This window comes from Sorex fumeus, unplaced genomic scaffold (genome assembly GCF_029834395.1).
Source record: "Sorex fumeus unplaced genomic scaffold, SorFum_2.1 ptg000022l, whole genome shotgun sequence".
NCBI lineage: Eukaryota > Metazoa > Chordata > Mammalia > Eulipotyphla > Soricidae > Sorex > Sorex fumeus.
This window is the reverse complement of record NW_026606079.1, coordinates 8,576,916-8,596,298: the sequence shown is the minus strand read 5'-3', so window position 1 is coordinate 8,596,298 and position 19,383 is coordinate 8,576,916. Positions and strand designations below refer to the sequence as shown.

Genomic DNA, 19,383 nt, shown 5'->3' with positions numbered 1-19,383 from the left:
GGAAGTACTAGCAATAGCGATTAGGCAAGAAAAAGATATTAAGGGCATTCAGGTAGGAAAGGAAGAAATCAAGCTCTCACTATTCGCAGATGATATGATACTATACTTAGAGAACCCAATAACCTCCACCAAAAAACTCGTAGAAACAATAGACTCGTATAGTAAAGTTGCAGGCTATAAAATCAATACCCAAAAGTCCATGGCTTTCCTATATGCAAACAGTGAGAGAGAAGAAAGCAACATGAAAAAAACAATCCCGTTCACAATTGTGCCCCAGAAAATCAAGTACTTAGGAATCAGCTTAACTAAGGAAGTAAAGGACCTGTACAAAGAAAACTACAAAACGCTACTTCAGGAAATAAAAGAGGACATGAGGAAATGGAAAGATATCCCCTGCTCATGGGTCGGGAGACTTAACATTGTCAAAATGGCAATACTTCCGAAAGCATTGTATAAATTCAATGCAATCCCTATAAGGATACCCATGACATTCTTCAAAGACATGGAGCAAACACTCCTGAAATTTATATGGAACAATAAGCCCCCACGAATAGCTAAAGCAATTCTTGGGAAAAAGAAAATGGGAGGAATCAACCTCCCGAACTTCAAACTGTACTACAAAACAGTAATAATTAAAACAGCATGGTACTGGAACAAAGGCAGAACTGCAGACCAATGGAACAGGGTTGAATACACTGACATCTCCCCTCAATCATATGATCATCTAATCTTTGATAAAGGTGCAAGTAATGTGAAGTGGAGTAAGGAAAACCTCTTTAATAAATTGTGCTGGCATCACTGGACAGCTACATGCAAAAAATTAGGCTCAGAACTCTGCCTAACACCATGTACAAAAGTAAGATCAAAATGGATTAAAGACCTCAACATCAGACCAGAAACCATAAGGTACATTGAAGTCAAAGTTGGCAAAACCCTCCATGACATTGAAGCTAATGGTATCTTCAAAGATGCCATGCCACTGGCCGAGCAAGTGAAAACAGAGATAGATAAATGGGACTATCTTAAACTAAGAAGCTTCTGCACCTCCAAAGAAACAGTGACCAAAAAGAAAGACAGTCTACAGAATGGGAAAGGATATTCGCTGAATACACATCTGACAAGGGGTTGATATCCAGGATATACAAAATACTGGTTAAACTCCACAAGAAGAAAACCTCCAACCCCATCCAAAAATGGGGCAATGAAATGAACAGAAACTTTCTCAAAGAAGAAATCCGAATGGCAAAAAAGCACATGAGAAAATCCTCTACATCATTAATCATCAGGGAGATGCAGATCAAAACCACAATGAGATACCATCTCACACCTCAGAGACTGGCCCACATTCAAAAGAACAAAAGCAACCGATGCTGGCGCTGATGTGGCGAGAACGGGACACTCCTTCATTGTTGGTGGGAATGTAGACTGGTTCAGCCCTTCTGGAAAACAGTATGGACGTTCTCAAAAAAATTGAAATTGAGCTCCCATTTGACCCAGCAATACCACTCCTGGGAATATATCCCAGGGAGGCAAAAATGTATAGTCGAAGTGACATCTGCACTTGTTTGTTCATTGCAGCACTCTTTACAATAGCCAGAAACTGGAAGAAACCTGAACGCCCAAGAACAGATGACTGGTTAAAGAAACTTTGGTACATCTACACAATGGAGTACTATGTAGCTGTTAGAAAAGATGAAGTCATGAAATTTCCATACAAGTGGTACAACATGGAAAGTATCATGTTAAGCGAAATGAGTCAGAAAGAGAGGGATAGACATAGAAAGATTGCATTCATATAGGGGATATAAAGTAACAAAATATGAGATTAAGGGCTGGAGCGATAGCACAGCTGGTAGGGCTTTCGCCTTACAAGCGGCCAACATGGCCGACCCGAGTTCGATTCCTCCGCCCCTCTCGGAGAGCCCAGCAAGCTACCGAGAGTATTTGATATGCCAGACACAGTAACAACAAAGTCTCCAATGGAGACGTTACTGGGCCCGCTCGAGCAAATCGACGATCAATGGGAGGGCCTTTACCTTTACCTTTTTAACCAAGAATAGCTGAGATCAGCACCAGGAGGATTACTCCATAGCTTAGTGGCCAGTCGGGCATTCTAGAGGAAAGGGCAGCTCAGATAGAGAAGGGAACACCAAATAAAGGGTGTTTGGAGGATCCTCCCAGGAGGGGAGATGCATGTCGAAAGTAGACTATGGACTGAACATGTTTGCCACTCAATGCCTCTTTTGCAGACCACAACACCCAAAAGGAGAGAGAGAACATAGGGGATTGCCCTGCCACAGAGGCAGGGGGGATGGGGGGATGGGGGTGGGGGGGATATTATCCATGGTGGTAGAAAATGGGCACTGGTGGAGGGATGGGTATCTGATCATTGTATAATCAAACCCAAGCACAAAAAAATGTAAATCTACGAAATAAAAAAAAAAAGAACCGTGTCTCCATCGCCAGAGACACGAACAAGAACCAGTTCTCCCTGCAACTGAGCTCAGTGACCTCTGAGGACACAGCCATGTATTACTGTGCTAGAGACACAGTGAGGGGAAGTCCTGGTGAGCCCAGACACAAACTTGCTGAGACAGGCTGGACTGCAGGGCTCTCCAGGGACACCAGAGGGCACTCAGGACTGAGAGTGGCACAAGGACCAGGAGGATTCAGCCCACAAAGGGAATCCTAACAGCACAGTAACTAACCCACAGTGTACTCAGAGTGACCGCGGGGTCACACAGAAGCCCATGTCCTGCCATCACTCACTCTCAGGAGAAGTCATTCTTAAATCCCCAGCAAGGATCTCTGTACCAACTTCCTCCAGGATCTCACACTTCCTGCACCCCCTGTTTCTGCCCAGCAATATGGAGGTGAAGGTCTCTGACCCTCCCTGCAGTGATCCCGCACACTCCCCTCCTGTCTACTCCCTAGAGATTCTCACTCCCGTGCTCAGGGCCTCCCAGAGATGGGTTCAGCTGAGTCGCATGTCAGGGTGCCTGGTCACCTGAAGAACCACCTGTGTCCCCTGAGCCTCCTCTTCTTCCTCACTCTGCTGTTTCTCTCTGTGCAGGGCTAAGGGAGGGGCTGCAGGAGGACTCGGGGGGGGGGGAAGCTCCAGCTCACTCCCCTCAGCTCACACCTGGGCACCCGCCTGCAGGGCCTTCAGGAAGTGTCCCTGTCACTCACTAGTGTCTAAGGTCAGGAAGACGCTGTGGGCGTCACAATTGAACAGGATCAAATTAAAACACCGATCCTGTACTAAAATAATAAATAAGTAAATAAATAAAATTTTAAAATAAATAAATAAAAAGAAATTACATATTGGGGGAAAAAAACACTGATCCTGTAGCTAGAATGCTCATTGATTGCTAACAAAAATATCATTTGAAAAACATTCATCTATGATGATTAATTATTCACGTTCTATTCCCTGTGTATGCTGGGAACCAGGAAATCAGGGGATCAATTTCTTCTCATTCTGCACCCTGAGACCCAGGACCCATATGATATGTGCCCCAGACGGGGGCAGATGAGCTGAGGTGCACAGAAGGAGGCGGAATAACAGTTTATTCCTACTGCATCTTATTTTAGTCCATTTAGTACCTGATTGACCTGGCTATGACACACTTTGAATGAGACCAGTTGTAGTTACTGGTTTTGGCATATTGAATACACAACGGATAGCTTGCCAGGCTCTTCCGTGCGAGCAGAATACTCTCGGTAGCTTGCCAGTCTTTCCGAGAGGGATAGAGGCTTTTGGGGCAACCTCTAATCACCCTAGTAGGTGTTACCATATTTGAACCCTATCAAATACGGTACGACAATTCAGGAAGATGGGTATTTAGTGTCTTATGATGTGTCACGCGGGCATAAAGCAGCCGTGCGGATCCGGAAAGCATCCTGAAGTGTGGCGACGGCTGGGTAGTGGAAGTAGTGTCCACTTCACCATGGCCTAGAATGGAACGAACAGAGTGAGAGACTGTCTGAGTTCATCATGTCGACCAAGACCATTCATGGTAACTCCCAGTTCCAGAAGGCAGAATCTAAACGATGGACATGGGAGTCTCCCAGTGGACGATTCCACAACGAAATAGACCACATCATATTCAATCGACAGTTTTGCCTGACTGATGTCGCTGTTGGCCCAAAATTTCGAACAGGATCGGACCACCGTCTCCTTCGTGCAAAATTCTACTTCACAGAGCGGGGAGAAAGGGCTGCAAAATTCAAAAAGAGAACTCCCAGAATGACCACCAACTGGGAACTCTTTGGTACTATTGCGACAACATGGGAAGATGCCACTGTTGACAACATTGACGAGGAATACGATCGACTGGTTCAGCACCTCCATGAATATGCGAGGAATGCCAAGAGAGAGATAGCCACAAAAAAATCGCCTATATTCGAAAACTCTTGAGCTAATTCGCCAGCGTGGTTTGGCACATGCCTCAGGCAACCGCAAGCTAATGTCTGAGCTCGCAAAGCAGTGCAGAGATGCGATCAAGGAAGACCTCAAAGAGAGAAGAGCAGAAGTACTGGTAGATGTGGCAGAAGCCGGGAAAAGTATTCGTAATGCCCGCCTGTCCTTCGCCAACTACAAGACCAAGATGACTGCCCTCCGACGTCCTGATGGATCCATCACATCCTCCAGAACGGCAATGGAGAAGATTATCCATGACTTCTACTCAAATCTCTTCGATAGCCATGTCCACTGGCCGACATACCAAATTCCACAGGATGGGTATGTCATTCCCAATATTCTCCCTTCTGAAATCCGACACGCCATTTCGTTGGTAAAGAAACAAACAGCACCTGACCCAGACAAGGTCAGACCTGAACACCTGAAGAACCTGCTGTCAGTACTCATCAATACACTGGCTCGGCTCTTCACTCGCTACCTGTCTGAATGCAAGGTTCCGTCCCAATGGAAAACCAGCAGAACCGTACTACTGGTCAAGAAGGGAGACATCCATGACATTGGCAACTATTGCCCGATCTGCCTATTGTCAGTCATCTACAAGTTGTTCACTCGAGTCATCTTAAATAGGATTGGCAGAACACTAGATGAAGGACAACCATGCAAGCAAGCCGGGTTCTCAAAGGATTCAGCACGATTGACCACATCCACACAATAACCAAACTCATTGAGCTTTCTCGGGAGTTCAAGATGCCACACTGTTTAACGTTCATTGATTTAAAGAAGTCTTTTGATTCTGTTGAGACGGAAGCGGTCATTGAAGCCCTAGCCAATCAGGGCATTCAAGCCCAATACATCAGGATCCTCCGTGAACTGTATTGCAGATTCACTACCAGGATCTCACCATTCTACAAAGAAGTGATCGTTGATGTCAAGAGAGGGGTGTGGCAGGGTGATACCATTTCACCGAAACTCTTCAGTGCCACCCTCGAGAACATCATGCGATGACTGGAATGGGAAGGAATGGGAGTGAAGATAGATGGCCGGCAACTACACCACCTCCGCTTTGCTGATGACATTGTTTTAATAACACCAAACATCAGCCAAGCGGCACAAACGCTGGCCAACTTTGACCGTGCGTGTGGAAAGGTAGGACTACAGCTGAATCTTACGAAGACAATATGAGAAACAGCCTCATTCCTGACGCCCCATTTGCTCTCAACTGAACGACTATCTCCGAATGCAACAGCTATGTGTATCTAGGTCGAGAGGTCAACATGACAAATGACCTGGCACCCGAGCTGCGCAGGAGGAAGAGAGCGGCTTGGAACACCTTCAATAACGTCGAAGAAGTAGCTAACAGGACGAAGAACCTCCGGCTCCGGGCACATCTCTTTGATTCCACTGTTCTTCCTGCGTTAACATATGCCTCAGAGACCTGGTCCCTACGCAAACAAGATGAGAACGCTATTCAGGTCTCCCAAAGAAGAATAGAAAGAGCTATGTTTAGAATATCATGTTTCACTCAAATGAGAGAAAGAATCTGGAGTTCTGACATCCGTCGACGATCAAGAATCAGGGACGCTGTCTCATTTGCTAAGGTGTCAAAAGTCAGATGGGCTGGTCACGTAATGAGATTTAAAGACGACCGCTGGACTAGAGCTGTTACCGACTGGATTCCACGGAATGTCTAAAGACTGCATGGCCACCCACCTACTAGATGGTCAGACTTCTTCGTCAAGATCATGAACGATCGGTTTGTGGCCCTTCATGTTCCTGGAGCGAAGAGATGCCATTGGGCTACACTAGCACGCGACAGGGACAAATGGAGACATTACTGGCGCCCGGTCGAGCAAATCGATGACTAACGGGAAGTTAAGTGATTAAGTGATGACAAACTTTAAAGAAAAAAATCTATTTCTTTGAGAAAAAAATTGTTCAGATAAATATTCAAAGTCACTGAATTCAAAGAATCTGCATGAAGCTATATTTCTGTTACAGACATTTTTCATTCAAATTTTCACAAGATATCAAATACCCAGCCTATATTTAAGAATATTGATCCTTACTGGCCCTTGCAAATTCTACTGGCCTATGAATCAAACACCCAGAGAATCTACTGAAAGTGATACCAACATCCACATTATTTTTTTCTTTCTCAGCATTTCTGTCTTTGTACTGTGACCGTTTATTCTCCCTTTTCAGGACTTCCCCTCTCCGTCCCTTTCTCTGTAACCCAGATTTAGTCTAAGGCCTCTGTGAGCTGTGATGTGACTCTGGCATGAGTGACCTTGACGTGGGGCCGGAAGGATTCCCTTCTCCATGGGGCTGTCTCTGAACACACCTCCCTCGGGAAACAGGTGTGAATCAGTATGGACTCATTTCTCAGTGCTCACACTTCCTGTCCCGGATGGTGCTGAGGACACACTTCCTCTATTCACTTTGGGAATTGTGGGACTCTGAAGGCCACCAACAGAACACAGGAGGGGCTGTAGTGGCTCTGACGACCACCAGAGGGCACTAGGGAGCCACTTCAGAAACCGCTTCAGACCCACCAGGGGACAAAGAGGGTCACCATTTGCTAGAAGCTCACACTGGCCAATATTCTGTTACAACAGAGACACTCAGTCCCCAATAGCCTCACCTACTCCCATTCATCATTCCCAGTTCCACCCTCTTTCCTAGGACCCTTCCCTGTTGCTCCCAGAGCAGCTCCACTTTCAGTGATACCCTCATACTCCCAACCCCCTCCCTGTGATCTGTCCTCCCTGTCCCCCACACTCACCCCACCACACCCCCAGTACTCCAAGGCCTGGCAGGGTGAGTATTAATCAGTACTTTCCTGGTTTGTTATCATTTTTATAGCTCTCTCTTTGATGCTCATGTAAGATATACAACAGTTTTTCCTCATCTTTCTCACTCCTTCTAGAAAGCTTGTGTGACCTATTTTAAAGATCCAGCACTGAAAGTAATCCAAGACAACTTTAGTCATGAATAAAAACCCATAATATATCCCTAGAGTGGAAGGCTATTGAGAGTGAATCCTTGTCATCACACCCTGCATACACGTATGCAAACAGAAATTACTGCAGAAGCATGAGGGAGGGGTGAGGTGTGGGGGAAGGAATACCATGGACCAGGGGGAAACACTGGGGTGAGGGGTTCATGCACTGTTTTGGGTGTGAAGATCACTGCGTAGGTGTTCATATGTGCCAGTGCTCATGAAACATCAATGATCTACAAGTCAGTATTCTGTGTAGGGCATGGGCTCCTGGAATTTTTACTGCTAATCAAATATTGACATGCTAAGAAGGAGACTGAGGTGGGGCTGATGTGAAGAGTCATACCCCATGCACCTCCATGCATACTAGTCTCCAAAATCCTATTCCAGGTAAAGGCAAAAATCAGAATAAATACAATTTGTTATTCTCATTACAGTTAAGAAGTTCTTGACAGCTGCTAGCCCATATTTTCTTTGGTGTTATTTGTGAGCTTTTTTCTGGTTTGGGGGCTATTCCTGGCATTTCTCAGGGATTACTCCTGACTCTGCACTCAGAAATTACTCTTGAAATTGCTGGGAGAAGCATATGGGATACTAGAGTTCAAACCTGGGTCAGCCATGGGCAAGGCAAGTGCCCTGCCACTGCTATCCTTCAGTCCCTGTTGGTTTGGATTTGTTGTTGTGCCACTCTGGTTATACTGATGGCTTCATATTCAGGGGCCACTCCTGGTGGGGCATGGGAAACCATACGAAGTGCAAGGAATGACCCTTGATCACCCAATGCAAGGAAAGAAGCTTACACCTCTGCCGCACTACATCTCTTGTTACTGGGGAACAAACCTGGTGAACAGGGACAGACCATGGGATGCTGTGAGTATTTTAAAGATAGGCTTAAAGAGAGAAGGGGTAGGGAGTCAGGGGACAAGCAGGATTGTGGACGGAGAGCTCCTAATGTCAACACAGTGAGAGTTTTCACTTAGAACCAGGAATCGTCAGAAGAACGACATTCTTAGGTCAGCTGCCTGACTTAGTCTATCTGAGCTAAGCTTTTACACATCCGAGGTCCTTTGATATCAGGACAAACATCTTTAACCTCAGAGATGGTTCCTCTGGGAGAAACGGCAGAGACAGAGCAAACACAGGATCCTGCCTCAGGTTTCCCAGATATCAGAGATGTGCTGTCTGGCCATTCTGCCTTATTCCTAATTCTGTTTTAGTTTTGGGTTCCCAACTCATTCATAACTCAGTGTAATTCAGTGGATTACTTTTGTCTCAATAATGGGACCAACTCTTACAATGTGTGATGAGAATATAGTATAAAGTATTTTAGCTTTTCTGTGACAAATGGTGCATGAAACAGAAGTATGACTGTAGATATTACATGATAGTCATCAAAAATTAGAGCAAAATATCACAAATTAAATTTCTTGTCATATAACAATTGCATGACAGAATCTTTTCCGGGTCACAACTCACCCCCAGAAGCAGACATTTGCTCTGGAGTCCTTACTCTTTAGGTTCAAACAGATCTTATGTAGGAGGAGGATATGCAAATGAGTCTCAACCTGCTATGATGAAAACAGACCAGCCCAGCCTCAGTTCCAGGAGAGGAGTCAATTCAGGGATTTCAAGTGGCTCCAATCCTGATTCACACAGAACCAACATGGCGTGTGGGCTGAGCTGGCTTCTCCTGGTGGCTGTGTTAGGAGGTAACTCGTGGGCGACAGAGACATGAAGCATGGGAGAAATGCTCTGTGTGAGGAGAGTTTCCTGACCAGGATGTCTTTGTGTTTGCAGGGGTCCAGTGTGAGGTGCAATTGGTGGAGTCTGGGGGAGACTTGTTGCAGCCTGGGGGGGACTCTGACTCTCTCTTGTGCAGCATCTGGATTTACCTTTAGTGACTACTGGATGAACTGGGTCCGCCAGACTCCAGGGAAGGGCCTGGAGTGGATTTCAGACATTAGTGCTAGTGGTGACACTATAAGGTATGCTGACTCTGTGAAGGGCCGATTCACCATCTCCAGAGACAGCAGCAAGAACACGCTCTCTCTGCAAATGAGCGGCCTGAGGGAGGAGGACATGGCCCTGTACTACTGTGCGAGATACAAAGTGAGGGGAAGGCCCTGTGGGCCCAGACACAAACCACCTGCAGGAGGAAGCAGGGTGAGCTTCAGTGGCGCAGGTCCCCAGGAGGCTCTTAAGACCCTTTCCTGAGGAGACTTTGCTCATGACAGATGAATCATCTTTCTATCGAGATCAGGCATGACCTGCCCCTCAGCTCTCAGATGAAACCATGAGCACCTTGTCCTGTGGGTTTTTTCTATGTGTCCCCATCCCCACTTGGGACAGGAAAGAGTTGGTCACACTCTCTGCCTTCTGATGGAAGATTCCAGTGATGGGACCATGACTTCACTGGAGCATGAGTGGAACATTACATTCTTGCACAAATTAAAATTACCCTCTAAGGATGTTCAACAGCCCCCTGGGAAGTTTAACTTCATCAACGTGAATCATTGGCATGTATTCAGCTCTGGGAAAATCTCACAGGCTTCTGTGCTCTGAACCAAACCCTATGGACTGAGACACACAGCTTCATCCTCACCAGATTACTGGGATCGACTTGTTTTTAGGTCTTAGGAAATCTTTTATGCTATATAAATTATATTAATTTATTTCCCAACTGTTGAACTGAAGGTGAGCAGAAGGAATGATGCACATAGCAAGTGTGGGGAACGATCCAGAGTCAGTCTCTCTCTGAGCACATGCCCTCCCCGATTTTCCGATCTACATCAACCCTGAAAATACTTAGCTCCTTACACTGAGTTCCCAAGACCACTGCAAATGTCACATCTTAATGATGGGTTTGTCCCTGTCAGCTAACCTTATTCTCTCGTAAAATTAACCAAGAGCAAGAGATTTAGGAATTAGAATCTAAATCCCTCCCCACCTGTCACATGGTGACCCCACTGAGTCAGCACTCGGTTCTGGTGTCCTTCCAAAGACACCTCTTTAACACCACAAATCCACTATTAGGTCTTTAGTTACAGTAGTGAATGAGTTTTAAAAGCCAATGCCAATAAAAGACAAAGATTGAAGGTATGTTTCTTATTGGAAGTCATACTATCAGACAAGATACCAAAAGAATAAAATAGATAAAAATAGGATCTAATCTCTATGTTAAAAGATGTCATCCAAATATGGAGGTATGTGTTTTTGTTTGATTTGGAGAACACACCTGGAAGTGCTCCGCCTTTACTTTCTGTCTGTGTCCTGGTCCCACCAGTAGTGCTCAGGTATCAATGAGTGGGCCTGGAAAAAGAGCTTAGGACACTCACGTGCAAAGCATTCCATTGAGCTGGCCCAAATTGCTATTAAGAACAAACTAGAAAGCACTTTTGTCATTCCAAGAGTGTTAGCGATCAGAAAACACAAAATGAATAATCTAGGCTTTTGTTTATTTCTAATTCATTTCTTACCGTGCTTCTACTAAATGTATACCAGGATGTTTTATTTACGCTACATCCTTAGGAGGGAAACACACACAAAATGAGTGAAGTAGCATTTTAAAAAAGTAAGAAACCGAGATCCCGGACGAAAACAGTGCAGTCTTTTGCCCCCGCGCCTGGGTGTCCCTCGCTGGGACCCCTTGGAGGGGAGCGGGTCGAGCTTTCCTCCCCGCCCCGACCGGGGCTCTGGCAGCCGAAGACCTCCAGGACCAGCCACCACCATGCTGAGACCACTCTCCACACACATGAAGGTACTGGCAGAGGGACAAAGCCACGTGGGTTCCGGAGCCGAGACCTCCAAGCCTACTGGAATTGGAGTCGAGCATCTTCCACCCAGATCCTCCAAATTCCAGTAGGTGGGGGTCACACCCACCACCTGGCCCCCTGGCGCCGTGTAATCCCATCAGCGGCCAAGACTCAGAGACTATAAAATCCAGATCCCGGAACCGCGCGGCCGCATTCGTGGCCGCGCGACATCTTATCAGAACTTTTCTTTATGACATCTTATTATCTCATTCCTACTTTGGACAAACTTGCAGGCTATCGAATGTAGCCTGCCCACAGGGCAGAGTCTGGCAAACTCCCCGTGGCCTACCAAATATGCCAAATACCAGTAACAATGATGGGTCTCATTCTCCTAAAGAGCCATGAATATAATCTCAGGGCTAGGATGAAAGAGACGTTACTGGGGCCTGCTCGAGGCAATCGACGATTAACAGGATGATGAAATGAAAAATGAAATGAAGAAATTTATCTTATTTAGTATGTTAAAAATAAATCTCTAAAGGTTTATGAAATCTAAGTTAAAGTTGGTGGTTGGAAACAAGTTTCCACAGGTTTAAGGAAGTTCACTGTTGGCTTTGGGAAGTAGCTTTAGAAAACGCCCCATCCTTGTGCATCTCCCAGTCCACTTGGATGACTCCTGAGATCCGGGGCTCCAGCTGCCCTGGACACGCTGCTGTGGGGGAGGTAGGGACAGGAGGAGGCCACGGACAGCGCTGCCCACGAGGCCCCGTGGCCGAACCCAACTCGGGCTGTCCAGGGGCGCAGGGCCCAGAGGGTTGGTTAGAAGGAGCAGGAGGGGCGGGGGCAGGGCTACCCGACCTTTTCCCCCTTCCAGGATAGATCTCCTGAGGGCCCGCAGTGGGGAGCAGTGGTTCCAGAACCTTCCTGGGATCCTGAGCTAGGTACTGTCTGCTCCCCTCTTCTACCCTCCCTCCCATACATCTCTCTCCCTCCCTCCCTCTCTCTCTCTCCCTCTTCCATTCTCTCCCTCTCCCTCCCTCTCTCTCTCCCTTTCTCTCTCCCTCTCTCTCCCCTCTATCCCTCTCTCTCCTTTCTCTCTCCCTCCCTCTTTCTCTCTCCCTCCCTCTTTCTCTCTCCCTCTCTCCCTTTCACTCCCCCCTCCTCATTCTTGTGTCCTTCCCTCCCTCCTCTCCCTTGGCCACTGGAGTTTCTCTGAGGGACCGAGGTGTGGGTGCTGGGCACTGGGGCTCAGCTGGGGCGCCTTCTCCCCCTGTGCTTTCATCCTTTCCTCTGCCCCATGGGAGACTCCGACCGCCCTATTTTTTCTCTGCACCCTTCTGCCTGCATGAAGAATTCTGCTTTCCTCCGGCTTTCTGGAATCACCAGAGGGGTGCTTTGACAGCATCTCTGGCTACTTACTGCCCTACTAGATCAAGCTCCTTGTTTGCAGAATAAGTATAAAGTGTCTGTGGATCTCTGCAAATGTCTCTCTGCACCACTTTCCATCGCCCTTGTTGCACTGCCCTCTCCCCAACTGGATGGACCGAGTAACGGGCACTCCAACTTCATCCAGGAAGAGGGGTGTGAGGTGCAGGGATGTGTCACAGCATTCAAACCTCTCTGCTTTGTGTGGCCACAGAGTGCCCTGGGCATTGTGTGAAGACTTATTCTGCTACTTCCCAATCATCTCCCTGTTGCGGAGGGGGAGGTCACTGAGTGAGGTGCAGACACAGGATCTCCTTAAGCCTCTTCTCTCTGTCCCTGTGAGCATAAGCTCTGTCCTCGACCAGACTGGCTGGCGCTGAGATCCCATTGTGGCTCAGAAGTAGGGCCCATATTGACATCTTGAGTGGATCATCTCCCTTGCTGTGTCTGCCCTGCCAGGGGACAGCAGGCTTGGCAGCTGCTTCTGAGTTGACACATGAGTGTGAACAAGGGGTATCCCAAGTCTGGTCAATTATCAGGGGAATCTGGGCCCTAGCATGGAGCTGAGACCTTAGGAAACATGAGACACGTAGGGTCTGGGTCAGGGTGCACAAGCCACTTTCCAGCTGGCCCCTCAACTTCCTTCCTGCATTCTCTGTCATGAGGTCTAAACAATGTCCAGAACACTTCCTCTTTCTCTACCTGTCATGTCCGCTTCTAAAATAAGAAATATTTGTGGAACACCAATATTTAAGAAAGATGTACATTGTGTAGTCATGTCAATTGATGCTTTCAGATGACCTACTTACATAAACAATGTGGACAGATTGAATAATCAAATTCATCTACCTTCTGGGCAACCAGGTTGACATGACAAGCAGAAATGGAATTAATAAAAATTTCAGTAGATGAAGTTAAAACTCAATTGGTACCCTCAACATAGAATAACAACAGTGGAAACAGTCTCAGTGACCTTAAGGATGAGATACAGAAAACCTCGGGGCAACAATAAAACTTGGTAAAAGATCTCAAAATAACTCAAAGACAAAGCAGAGAAAGGATCATTTTTAAGAGGAGCAACATAAGGATCATCAGAATCACAGAGAGATAAGGAGGTAACTGCAATGAAGTAGTAACAGTTAAGGACATTACTGCTGAAAACTTCAAACTGGAGACCACAGGCACCCAGATCCAAGAAGCCAGCATGTACCAGCTGAAAGAGAGGCTAATCAAAAGACTCTGAGACATATCTTAATTAAAGACTCCGAATTAGGATTCATATCCTAATCAGAAGTACCAGTCCATAAATCTAGATCAATACTGAGAGCAGCAAGATCAATTTAAGAAAGTACATACAAAGGAGTGTCCTAAGATTTACAGCAGAGCTATCAAATGAATCTTCTGGGTCCAAAGACTATGCATAGATAGAGTTTTAAAAAATTAACAAAATGGAAATTCACCAAGACTACTTTACCCAGTAAGCTCTCATTCATATTCAAAAGAAAAGTACCCTAATTCTTGGATAAACGATAGCTCAGAAACTGCAAATGTAAGGGACAGGCCCAAAATGGACTACCACCAGAATTAATTTCGCTTAGCTTAATAGGAACCTGCATTGCAAAATCACTTGTTTTTCAAGGAACAGGTCTAGATAAGCTTTTTCAGACCTGCACTGCAAAATAACTGGTTTTTCTGCCCCTGAGCAAGGAATTCAGATACAGGTACTCGAAAGGTGGGGGTCAGACCAGATAACTGGATGTCTCTCACAAGACCCATATTGCAAGACCCAGGACTGCCTTAAAAACCTGTCAGTTCCTAAGCACTGACGCAAAATGCTGAACTTTAAACTATAGGCTAAGAACTGATGTACCCTTAATTGGATTGGTTAAGAAAGCATATGTTGTTACAAATCTATTGGCTATGAAATGCACGGGCTTTGCTGTAACGGCCAGTGAAGGCCTATATAAGATCCCCTTTGAAGAAGTTCGGGGTCTTGCCTCACCTAACTGACCTGCGTGTCTGTGTAGGCGGCTTGACCCTGGCTAGCCAGTCTTACAATAAACCTTGCTTGCTATTTGCAGTCTCTGGAGTCTCTTTGTCGTTAAAGGGAGATCACGATCCGCGCCCTAACACAAGGACTCGGGGTTGGAGCAATAGCACAGCGGGTAGGACATTTGCCTTGCACGCGGCCAACACGGGTTCGATTCCCAGCATCCCATATGGTCCCCTGAGCACCAACAGGGGTAATTCCTGAGTGAAGAGCCAGGAGTAACCCCTGTGCATTGCCAGGTGTGACCCAAAAAGCCAAAAATAAAAAGAAACTGCAATGATTAAAATTAACATTGAAAGAAAAGCTCAAGGAGCTCCGATAAGGCAAGACAAATACAATAATCCTCTAAAGAAAGATGGCACAAAACCACAAGACACTGATTATTCTCAATGTTAATGGTCTAACTGCACCAATTAGAAACACAGGATGACAAAATGACTTAAAACATTGACACCAACATTCTTCTACCTAAAAAAAAAAAACATTTAACTAGTTGGAGCAAACACAGACTCAAAGTCAAATGCTAGAAAACAATTATTTTAGAGATGAACATTTTTAAAATGTCCTGGGTGTTCATACTAGTATCCAATGGCATAAATTTCAGGTAGAACAAGATTACCAGAAACAGTGAAAGTCATGCATTAATAATAAAGGGATATGTACATAAGGGAAAAATCACACTCGAAACATATATGCACCCAATGACTATACAGAAAAATACACAAAAAATCTCAAAATACACTTAATGAAAGACATTGGTTGCAAGACAATAGTAGTTGGAGACATTAGGACTCTATCATCCCATCTCATGGCAATGAGCATTGATTCATTCGAATGCCTAATAACCCAAACCAGACGATTACACTTGAATAGATGTGACCCACTGCTAGCAGTTTCTGTCTTCGTTGTCTATGCACCAACATCCAGCTATGATGAAGAAGAAATTGAGAAGTTCTACATGGAGCTGGAGAAGTTCTATAAAGAAGAACACACCTTCTACAAGATCATTGTCGGTGATTTTAATGTAAAGATAGGACAGAAAGGATCAGCTGAAGAACTCCACATCGGGACCCATGGCCTAGAATGGAATGATCAGTGTGAGTGACTGTCTGAGTTCATCATGTCAACCAAAACCATCCATGGTAACTGACAAATCCAGAAGGCCGAATCTAAACGTTGGGCTTGGGAGTCTCCTGGTGGACGGTTCCACAACGAAATAGACCACATCACATTCAATCGATGGTTTTGCCTGACGGATGTCACTGTTGTCCCAACATTCCAAAGGGGATTGGACCACCTTCTCCTTCATGCAAAATTCTACTTCACAGTGCGGGGAGAAAGGGCTGAAAAGTTTAAGAAGAGAACTCCCAGAATGACCACCAACTGGGAACTCTTTGGCACTATTCCTGCAACATGGGAAGTTGCCATCATTGACAACACTGACAAGGATAACGAGCAACTGGTTCAGCACCTCCATGATTGTGTGAGGAAGGCCAAGAGAGAGATAGCCACAAATAAATCCTGTCTTCAAAAACTCTTGAGCTTATTTACAAACGTGGCTTGGCGCAAGCCTCAGGCAACCACAAGCAAACGTCCGAGCTAGCAAAGCAGTGCAGAGGATCAGTAAAGGAAGACCTCAAAGGGAGAAGAGCAGCAATGCTGGTAGATGCGGCAGAAGCTGGGGAAAGCTTTCACAATGCCCCCCTGTTCTTCACCAACTCCAAGACCAAGATGACTGCCCTCTGAGGTCCTGATGGATCTATCACATCTTCCAGAAAGGCAATGGAGAAGATTATCCAGGACATCTACTCAGATCTCTTCAATAGCCATGTCTACCTGTCTACATACCAAATTTCGCAGGATTGATATGTCGTTCCCAATGTTCTCCCTATGCATGTTCTTCACACAAATGCCCTACCACATAAAATTAAGAGGACTGAAATTGTATCAACAATCTTTTTCATAGTGATATACTGAATATAGAAGTTAATCACACACAGAAATGGAGAATCCTTCCAAATACCTGGCAATTGAACCGATTGCTACAAAACAACTGCTGGGTTAGAGAAGAAATCAACAAGGAAGTCAAAAGATTCCTGGAAATAAAAAAGCGGACATGCACTACCACCACTTGGGGGACAAAACAAAAGCAGTAAATAGAGGAGATTTTATAGCTCTGAAAGCATACATCAGGAAGGAAGAAAGAAAGGCCCCACATAAATAACTTAACCTCATCGCTTAATATTTTGGAAATTACCAAGAAAAGGAGCCTAAACCAGGCAGGAGGAAGAAAACAAAAACAAACTTAGAGCAGGCATACATGAGCTGGAATCCTAAAACACTCTAAAGTATTGACAAAACCAAGAGCTGGTTCTTTGAAAAATTAAACAAGATCAATAGATCACTAAGAATTATCATAAATAAACTGAACAAGAAATGAAAGGGGATGTTACAACAGAAACCACAGGAATTCAAGGGATAATCAGACGTTACTTTGAGAATCTTAGTGCCATGAAACAAGTGAACCTAGGTAAAGGTAAAGGTAAAGGCTCTCCCGTTGATCGTCGATTTGCTTGAGCGGGCCCAGTAACATCTCCATTGGAGACTTTGTTGTTACTGTGTCTGGCATATCGAATACTCTCGGTAGCTTGTCGGGCTCTCCGAGAGGGGCGGAGGAATCGAACTCGGGTCGGCCATGTTGGCCGCTTGTAAGGCAAATGCCCTACCGCTGTGCTATGGATAAATTCTTGGATAACCGACCAAGGCTAAATCAAGATTTGGAATACATGAACAGATCTATCACTATCAAAGAAATTGAAATGGTAATCAAAAGTCTTCCCCAAACAAAATCCCAGTACAGGATGGATTCACTAGTGAAATCTATCAAATCCTTTTTAAGCGTTTCCAAGAAGTTCAAGACATAAAAACAGATACTATGAGGCAAGTATCACCCTGATGACTAAAGCAGACAGAGACAACAAAAGAAAGAGAATTACAGGCTAATATCCCTGCACTGCACTGTCCTCCCATTGTTCATTGATTTGCTCAAGCGGGCACCAGTAATATCTCCATTGTGAGACTTGTTACTGTTTTTGGCATATCGAATATGCCACAGGGAGCTTGCCAAGCTCTGCTGTGTGGGCAGGATACTCTCGGTAGCTTGCCAGGGTCTCTGAGAGGGAAGGAGGAATAGAACCCGGGTTGGCCATGTGCAAGGCAAATACTCTACCGCTGTGCTATTGCTCCAGCCCCCTGATCAACATATGATGCAAAGATCCTCAACGAAGTTCTTACAAATAGAATCCGACAACTCATCAAAAGGATCATACACCAGGACCAAGTAGGATTTATCCTGGAATGCAAGAATGGTTTCACATTCTCAGGTCAATAACATAATGTGCTATATAAATAAAAGAAAAATTAGAAACCATATTGATGTAGGCAGATAGACAGGGAGGGCCCCCTCCCAAGGCAACGACAAAAGCCAGCCCTTCAGAAAATAGCAAAACAGGAACTAAGGCTTGATAAGACCCTCACCTGGCTCCAGCAACAGACTCAAAGAAGCTCCTCTAGGAACAAAAGGCCAGGAAAGGAATTTCAAAGGAGAATATCACCACTCCCATCCTCCCTGGTAACCTCCTTAGCAACGGGACATTTACCTGGGAAGAAGCCCCACGTGGGGGCAGGTTGGAGGAACCCTATAAAGGCCACCTTGAACAAAGGAAGCGCAAGCATATGCTGCCTGAGCCCATGTGCTGCTTGCGCCCACATGGCCGAGCACATGTGGTTCCCGAGCACATGTGTCGCCCGCATCTCCCCTCTTGAGATGTGTACTTTCATGCTTTCGTGTCTAACTTTACTCTCTCACTCTCTCTCCCTCCCTCCATACCTAAAAATCCTCCAAATAAAATCTATTTGTTTCACTGCTTGTCTACTCCTGAAATTCCTTTCTGCGAGGCGAGACAAGAACCCAGCAACCCTGGGTCGCGAGTGGCAGAGGCGGGTGGGGAGAAAGTGACTGTCTTTCTCCTCCCAGCTTCACATAAGTCACCCGTGGGGCCCACCAACGTCAGATGGCGACCACGATGCAGTGAAGAAATCCACGAGGAAGGAGGTAATCTGTGGAAAATCTGCTGTGGAGGTATGCTCCCTTGGAAATCTCTAGGGGGGGAAGGGGGAGGAATGTGATAACCTCTGTGTGAATGTGTTTGTGCATGAGCACCCTGATGGTCTCTGCAAAGAGGCACCCCTCCTTTGTTTGTCTTGGGTCATCGTCCACTATGGGAGGAATGGGAGGAAAGACCAATAGTGTGAAGATTCTGGGAAACTAAAGCAGATCAATTTCCAGACAGAAAATCTCCCCAGTCTAACTAGAAAATCCTTTTCCCCAGCCTAACTAGAAAATCAGCTAGAGGTCAATTCAAATGCTAATGAAGGCAGTCCAGAAGTAAGGCAGGAAGAAAAGAAAAAAAAGTGTAAAAGGCAGGTAAGAAGCCTGAGAAAAGCAGCGAGCCAGCAAAAGCAGGGAAGATGTAGCAGGCTGAGAGAAGGCAGAACTTTTTTTTCAAGGAGAGAGTTTTAAGACCACAGCACTAGGTTAGGCTCGGACACACAGCTGTGGGTCTGCCCGATGCCAGGTCCGCCCAGGGACGCCTGCGGTGGAAGCAGAGGCCATTGGTGGAGATGGTCCAAATCCAATGAGCCTCTGAGAAGAGGCCAATTTAGAGGGGGGTTT

General features: G+C 45.8%; 1 gene segment (V, D, J or C); it reads left to right on the top strand.

Annotated features, from left to right (window-relative positions):
- LOC130023191 (immunoglobulin heavy variable 1-69-like) overlaps positions 1-19,383 on the top strand; it is a 194,535-nt gene that overhangs the window by 5,802 nt on the left and 169,350 nt on the right. Inside the window, 1 exon segment of the V gene segment in view lies at positions 9,301-9,406. Within this exon segment, the coding sequence occupies positions 9,301-9,406 (106 nt within the window).